The 8560-nt window shown below is 39.6% G+C and overlaps 1 protein-coding gene across 1 annotated transcript in view; it reads left to right on the top strand.

Annotated features, from left to right (window-relative positions):
- Positions 1-1429: 1429 nt before the first annotated feature.
- Positions 1430-8560, top strand: part of DENND1A (DENN domain containing 1A) — a 645990-nt gene continuing 638859 nt past the window's right edge. Inside the window, 1 exon segment of the mRNA XM_031954278.1 lies at positions 1430-1635. Coding sequence (XP_031810138.1) covers positions 1619-1635 — 17 coding nt within the window. The 5' untranslated portion in view covers positions 1430-1618.

Genomic DNA, 8560 nt, shown 5'->3' with positions numbered 1-8560 from the left:
ATGTCTTTGAGATTAATTTCCCCTATAAAATCTGTCCATGGCTCATGCCATCTTTGCTGAATCCCTTGGATCATTCTGCCAGGACACTTTGCCTTGGGGTGTCTTTCCTCTTACTCTTCCCCATGTCATGAGGTGTTTCTCCTCTCAAAGCCCACTATGCCTTACGATGTCTTTCTCCTTATAGCTAACCCTTTTAGGGTGTGAAATCCCTTTTAGGATTTAGCGTGCCAGCTAAGGGCATGTCCCAACCTAATGGGGTATTTCCTTTCTCCTGGTTAATTGTGGGTTCCACTAGGGAACTTATCCTTTTCATCATTAATTGTTAAAGCCCTTCTCTTGCTAACTATATGATTTCTCATCTATTTCATATTTACTGTTCTTGGTATCTATTATTTAATCTGTAACCTTGTCTAAATTACCTACCTTTTGCCAAAGAGAATGACCTTTGTAAATTCTTCATATGATGGAGCCCCAATATTTGGTGCTTCTGTAAAACACATCAACTGGTGCCATATCATTTGCTACATAAGTCACATCTCTCTCTCTCTCTCTCTCTCTCTGTTTCGCATACACACACACACACACACACACACACACAAATGCCTTGCATTGGGAGATGGAGTGTTTTGTCTGAAAAACAGTAAAGACATCTGTGTCATTGGATCAGTGGAGTAAATAGAGGGGAGTAGGATGTTAAGGAGACTGGAAAAGTAAGAATGGACCGGATTTTGCAGCACTTTCAAAAGCCCCAGGGTTTGATATATGATTCTAGAGGTAGCAGAGACTCTGGACTTTGTTGCATGGAGTGGGACGCTGCCATGGTCAGATCTGTTCTTTAGGAAGATCACTTTGACAGCTGAATGGAGGATGGGCTGAACTGAGGAAAGCTGAGACAGGCCCACCAAGTGCAGGCTATTGCACTGGTGGTCGAAGATAACTAAGGGGAGCATATAAGAGTTGCAAGGTAGAAATGACAAGACTTAGCAATGACTGGACAGGCCTAATAAAGGAAAAGATATAAGTCTGTTGTAAAGAAAACTAGATTTGGGAGTCAGATTTCATGTCTTTGAACGACGATCCTCCTGGTTTCCATCAAGGTGATATTGGGCAAGTCACTTTTCCTCCACAAGCTTATTTTCCCCTTCTGTAAAATGAAGACTGTTGCACTAATCTGTAGTTTTTCTTCCACCTCAAACTCCCTGAGTCCTATGACTGCCTTTCAACTCACTTTTCCTCTTTTTTTTTTAAACCCACCCCTTGTTCTGTCCTATCCCGAGCCTTGCCAAGCTAAGCCCAGAAAGCCTTAGACTACAAATCCCGGCAGGCCCCACGCGGCGGGAAGGCCGTGGGGCGGGGCTGGGCGCTTGTCTGAGCCTCTCTGCCTCTGCCTCTTATCAGAGTGTGGCGGTGAGGGAGGCTGCTGAGCCTTGGGATTTAGGCGCGCGCGTGCGGCGGCGGGGACGCGCCCCAGGAACCATGGCGTTTCCCGGGACCGAGCGAGTGAAATAGACCCGGGAGGGGGCCAGAGGGGCGGGGCGGGGAGAGTGAGGCAGGCAGGGAGAGGCTGGGGCCGGGAAGCGCCGAGTGGGGCCGGGGCCCATGAGGAGTCCCGGGGACCATGGGCTCCAGGATCAGGTGAGCGCGGCCAGGCAGGCCTGGAGCTGGGGAGGCCGGGATGAGGTTGGGGGAAGCCAGGTTGGAGAGGCCGCGGGCCCGGGGGACTTGTTGCAGTGACAGGGAGGGCCTCCTCTGCTCGGGGGTGGGGGTGGGGGCGCGAGCTGTGGAACGGAGGGGGGAAGTTGCCATGGTGACTAGAGAGGACTGGAGCCTGTGCTGGGGGGTAGAGGCAGCTGGTCCGGCGCCTCCTGGGCCCCGGGTGGGGGCGGGGGCGGGGTCCCCGGGGAGAGGAGGAGGAGGGAAACTCCTCCAGCCTAGGAGTAGGGGGAATGGGAAATGGTAGCCCAGCAAGTGCGAAGGAACCACTTCAATCTCCCTCATTTTATAGAAAGGGCAGTGTGGTTTAATGGTGAGAACTCTGATTTAGAATGAGGAAAACTGGTTTCAGAATACCCGGCCCCACACTCAGTAGCTCTGTGCTCCTGGAAGAGTCACTCCTTTCCTTATCTGTCAAATAGGGAAAATAACAATTTCACTACTTTATAGGGCTGTTGTAAGAAACTTGCTTTGTCAGCATTTAAAAACTGTGTAACTAGAGCATACTATTTTTACACGTGAGGAAACTGAGGCTTAGAAAGGGAAAGTGACTTGCTGTAAGTCACATAGTTTTTAAGAGCTAAGGAGTAGGGATTGGCAAGTCAGTCTCCAGTTTCTAAATCCTGGAGACTTAAATATAGGGCCGAGAGGGGATGCCAAAAACGCCTGGGGGTGGGGAGGGAAGGGGAAGTATTGGAAAGGAATCTCTAGAATTTTAGGATTTAGAAACTCTTCTTCATAAAAATCTCTTTGGTCAGAGGTGGGAATTGAGGGCCAGAGAAGGAAAGTGATCAAGGAAGATATTATTTGTTTCCAGTTCTCTTCATCTTAAGAGACTGAGAAATTGAGACCCGAAGAGTTAATATAACTTGTCTAAAGTCACAAAGATGGCTAAGTCAGCACTTAAAGTCCGGTCATTTGACTAATTCCATTGCTTGCTCTTCCACTGTGCTGAAGGGAGTGGGGGTGGGAAGTGGTGTCATAAAAAACAAAAACAAAAACAAAAAAAAAACACTGGTTGCATTTGAGTGCTTACTTGTGCCTGGTGTTGTGCTAAATGTTGGGTATTGTGTTATAGTTACTTAAATTTGTATCTTCTCCTTATGGGCTTCTTGAGTACTCTTGTCCTGTCTTACATAAACATTGTATCTCTCCAAGAGCCAGGCTTAATATTTTGTGCAAGGACTTAATAAATGTTTGTTGAATGAATGTATGAATCAGTAAAGATGTGCTTTTTCAATTTAAGTGCCTTACCAAATGAGATTATGTGTAAAGTGCTTTGCAAACCCCAAGTCATGCCATTGCTAGCTTTTGCTACTATTATTTGTTGCCACTGGGTCTTGTCTGTGGCCCCAGTGTCTTTTTCTGTAACTAGTATTTGCTGCTACAGCTTGGTTAATAAGTTGATACTTGGGCAGATCTTTTCATTAGAGAAGTGGCTAGGTCCCTGAAATATTACTGATATTAACCTTAGCCTATTTTTAAAATAAAATGACCATTTTTATTATAGAAGGGGAGAGGGGAAATCTTCATGCAACCTCTGATATATGAATTATATCCTTTAGTGAACTTTGGCATGTATTTGGATACTGCTGGACTTTGTGAAGTCCTTAAGACGAAAGCCAAAGTTTTGTCCTCGGTATTTTTTGTGGTCTAGTTATTTAAGGGAGATGGTTTTTATAGTCACTATGCTTATTATTATAATACATGGCTCATTTTTTTAAAATTTTAACATTTCACTAAAGTCCTATTTTGATACCTAATCTTGAATAGTAGGTTATAGTAGATACTTGAAAATTGCCCCTGGAGTGAAAGCTCCCATTAAGTCCCTCTATTTTTACCTAATTACCTACCTATCAATCTATCTATCTATCCATTTATTTTATTTATTATTTTATTTTCCTCTTCTGTAAAATGAAGACTGTTATACTAATCTGTAATTTTTCTTCCACCTCAAAGTCCTTGAGTCCTATGACTGCCTTTCAACTCACTTTTCCTCTTTTTTGAGGGGGGGTGATTCTACTAAGCTGAAAAGTTCCTACTAAGTTGAAAAGATTTTTGAATATAGGCTTTAGAAATGGATGGAGTTCAGAGAATTTTTTCCCAAATAAGTCTCAAAGACCACTATATCCTAAAGGACAATAAGATCACAAATTTATAGCTAGAAGGGACCTTAGATGTCAAGTAATTGCAAGTATTTATATTTGGAATATTTATAGCCGAGTAAACTGAGGCCCAGAGAGAAGTGACTTACTTAAAAATCACACAAGGTAGTAAATGGTAGACATAGGATTTGAAGATAAGACTTCTGACTATAAGTCCAATGCCATTGAAAGAAATGTTCTTTGACGATTTAAAAATATAAGGCCATTCAGTCCAGGCTCCTCATTTTACCATGAGAAAACTGAGTTTGGGGAAAGTTAAATGACAGTCACCTAAATCTTAATCATCAAAGGTGAGATTCTGCTGCGATTGTGATGATGATAATTAGCATTTATATAACACTTTAAGGTTTACAAAAACTTTCCAAATATCTCATTTTATCCTCTTGACAACCCTGAAAGATTGGTATTATTATCTTCTCTATTTTAAAAATGAGGAAACTGAAGCATACAGATTAAGTGACTTATCTAGGGTCACCCAACTAAGTATCTGAGGCAAGATTTGAATTCCAACATTCTAGCTGCTTTGCTACTTAGTCATTGCATTTCCATTGACTTTGTCATTCTGCCTCCCCCAACAAATAAATACAGTTCAGCAAAATCAAGTCAATACATAGACTAAGCCTATTCATTGCCTCTTTACTAAGAATTCAGAGCATTTTTCAACTTCCGTCCTTTACAGTCTTTTTAGGCACTGCATTGTTTTTATTATGGTCATAGTATAAATGTTCTCTTTTCTCTTGCACTTACTTTACTCGGTTGGTATAAGGTTTTCCACATTTCTCTGAATTCTTCATATGGCATTTCTTATGCCACAATAATACTTTATCATTTTCATATGCCAGTTTGTTCATTCCACAGTTGATGGGCTTTGGGGCTCACTATTTTAGGCCATCTTCCTTAGTAGGGAAATACCATCTTGTTAATCAATAGAAGGAATACACACATTCATTAAATTATTCAAGGAGCTATATCATTTCAAAGTTTATTAAAACAGTCTTTTGAGGTAAAAAATGCCAGAATGATTATTTAGTGGTAGAGAGGGTGTGTGTGTGTAAACAAAGTCAGGTAATGTAACTTGCCAATAGTTCCACAGCCAGATGATGTTAGTTCTGGGACTCAAACTGAAGACCTGTACTTGCTCTACTATATCCGTTGCTTGATGTTTAGTTTGCCTGATCTTGTAAGACTGTGTTCTCCTCTTTAAAATTTTTATACTCCTACTTTTAAAAAGAAACCTTTTCCTTTTACATGAAAAATAGAAGGGGTATGAAGACAGATTTGTAGCTATGCTTCTGCTCTAACCACATCTGAGACTGATAGTATATGCAATATTAGTTCTAGGTAATTCAGTTGCTGAATTTCAACAAATTCCATTGCTGAAATTCACCTAGAGTTCTAGAACCATTAGTTGAGTTTTTAAAAAGCTACTTTTAAGTTTCATTTCTAGACCCAATGAAATTTTGTTAACATTGTTACTATCTTGCTGATTTAGGAACTATAATTTTCAGTCACAGTTAAAAGGATGGTAATATATTTGGTGAAGTATCTCCTCCCTATACTAGCATTCTGGAGGGAGAGTGGCAAGGGTCTTTAGATGTCTTCTATTACAATGCCCTTTCTTTATATTTGCAGATCAGAGTAATGAGGCTTAGAGAGGATGAATGATGGAATAATAATATAGGGAAAGAACATTAGCTTTGGGACAGAGGACTTAAATTTGGATTTCGGCTTCGCTGCAGACCATTTCTATGACCTTGGGCAAATCACTTAGCTTTTTTGGGGGGAGGGGGTTGTCTCAGTTTCCTTATGAAAATGAGGTGTTTGTCCTAGATAATATCTTCTAGCTCTGCTTTTTATGTGTTACCTTATTCTTTGCTTATTGCCATTCAGGGAGCTAGTGAAAGAGCCAGGACTCCAACAGATTTTTCTGAGTTCAAGGCCAGTGCTCTTTCTGTTATATTATATTACACTGGTTTCTTTATTTACTGTCATATTTTCCCTGTTAGTTTCCCCCCCTCTCCCCGGCCCCCCTTGTAGATTGCTGGATGTATTAGCAATGCATAATCATTACATTGATTCCCTCCTCCCCCTTTAGAAATGTCAGAGAGCCCTGCCTCTCCTGTTTCTAGATACTATGCTCTCCCCTAGCCCATTTCCAGAATAGCCTTTTTTCAAAGTAATTTACATTTTTGCATCTTAGATACCTGTTATAATAAAGATGATAGAATTGGTTTATTTCAGTATTTTGAGTTTTGTTCCTGTGAAAGTTAAAAAGGGGAACAGCCTAAGGGTGGGGCTGACAGTTACTTTACTGGAATATTGTCCTCCAAGTTTTATTGCTGCTAGGCTGCATGACTCTAGTGTTGCAACCTTCATTTGAATCATAGAAGGAAACATTAGAACATAGTTTTAGAGTTAGAGTAAGGACTTTGAAACATGGAATGTCAAGTTGGTAAGGGCTCTTAAGACATACAAAGTTAGATCACTGAATGTCAGATCATAAAGGAATCTTAGATATCATTTAGGCTAACCCCAACCTGATGTTTAAAACTCATTACCAGATATGCTACAAGCAATTAGTTATCTTGAAAACTTAAACACAAGCAGTTCTGCTTGAATACTTCCAGTTAGGGAAATGTTACATGACTCCCAAGTCTCCTCATTACACTGTTGGCTAGCTCTAACTGTTAGAAAGGTCTTTCTTATGTTGAATTGAATTTGCTTCCCTCTGATTCCTACCCAGTGGTTTTACTTCAGCTCTCCAGGGCTGAGTGGAGTAGATCTAATCCCTTTTTCTTAAGAATTTGGGGTTATGTTTTTTTTTTTTTTTCACTTGAAAACTGTTACATGTGTACCGATGTGGTACTGAAATATTGCTGAACAACTGGAAAAATTTGCTGCTTATAATGAAGAAATAAGAGAAAAATCTGCATAGCACTTAGATTTTCCTCTGTTTGCACTTAGCTTGAATAAAAGGTAAAAAAAAATCTAATTTTACAGAATTTTGGAATTGGAAGAAACTTAAAAGAGATCCTTTCCACCCCTGTTTTTCAGGGGAGAAAAGTGAAGTCCATAGTATTTAAGTACCTTGCCTCAGTTAATACAGGAATTTAATAGTAAAGCTAGGACACAGACTCACGCCTCATGACTTTTGGATCAGTATTTTTTTCCATTGATCTTTTCCATGATCTCATACTAGATTATAGATAAGAAGGTCTTTATCTTTGATGTATATTAAATAACTGTGGAATGAATGAAAATTGGGAGGTAAAAGACTTAGTTTGAAATAAATAAAACATTAGAGTAAAAGATTTGTTACTTATAAAAGGATTGTATAACCAGCATTTATCAAGCATTGTATTCAGAGCACCTTGTAGGTTTAGGTTTCAAGTAAAGTCCCTGAACTTAATATCTTTGAGCTAAAAGGAACCTCTATGGTTATTAAGCCAACACCTACCTGAATTAGAATCCCTCTGACAGCATCCCTTATCAGCTCTCATTGAGCCTTCAAAAATTAACTGCTTTCTGATGCATCCCATTTCAGTTTTGGTCAATTCTTATTTTTAGGCAGTTTCCTCCTGAAAATTGCCTGCTTATAACTTCTGCTTATTGATTGTAGTTTTGATCTCTGGGACCAAGGAAAATAAGTCATTCCTTTTTTTACAAGACTGCCTTTCATGTATTTGAAGATAATTATATTTTTCCTTAAATCCTCTCCTCCATGTTAAGCATCCCCAATCCTTTCAATTGATTCTTCAGTCCTCTTCCAATCTTGGTCTCCCTCTTAGAAACATTCCACCTTATTAATACTCTTCCCCATCTGTTCACTTGCTCCAGCATGGTACGATAGCAGGACCATAGATTTTGAACTGAATTTGAGACCTGGCTTTGAAACGTCTGAACTTCTTGACCTTGAGCAAGTCACTTGAGATTCAGTAGCTTCAACAGAAGGGAGTATAGGCTCAGAATTGTTTTGAATACTAAAAATTCAAGTGATTTCATTTCTTTCCTCTTGTCACATGGTTAATGTTTGTCAGAATTCAAGTAGGGACAGCCTCATAACCATTATATCACCTTGTTCCTTTAATATCATAAGTTTTAAAGCTGTTGTATTGCTGCGCTGATAGAGTTTTCATATCTGTTCTATACTGATGAAATTAGAGATCTGGATCAAAAGCAGATGGGTATAGTAAGACTGATAATCTTGACCCTCAGGGATTGGAGTAAAGGAAAGGCTTTAATCAGGTGCTATTTGCAAAAAGTAACATTGAGCTCAGGATCGTCCCCAAATAATAGAGAAGTGAAGAAACTTGTCTCTCAGTGAGACAGGGTCAGTCAGCAACTGAGATTCAAAAGTCTTAAGTTAATACTAGGTAACCATTAACTCTTTTGCTTTTGGTAGAATATAGAAAAGCAGACAAATTTGGTTCTTTGATCTTTTGGAGACTCTGTTTTGTTGGAAATGTTGCCATAATATCTAAGTGCTTGAAAAGGGAACTTATGAAGCATAAAATTGTATTAAGTGTAAAGTTTGTGCAAAAATGAGCCTTCTTATTTTTGAAACTATACTGCTCTGGACTAGTAGCTTAGGGGAATTGGAAAAGTACAAGACCCAAGTTTGAATCGTGGCTCTGCCACTTAGTGTTTGAAATCTCTTCACATTCTAAACCTTAAGCTTTACT

Source organism: Sarcophilus harrisii, chromosome 2, assembly GCF_902635505.1.
Source record: "Sarcophilus harrisii chromosome 2, mSarHar1.11, whole genome shotgun sequence".
NCBI classification, from domain to species: domain Eukaryota; kingdom Metazoa; phylum Chordata; class Mammalia; order Dasyuromorphia; family Dasyuridae; genus Sarcophilus; species Sarcophilus harrisii.
This window is presented reverse-complemented; position numbering and strand designations above follow the sequence as displayed.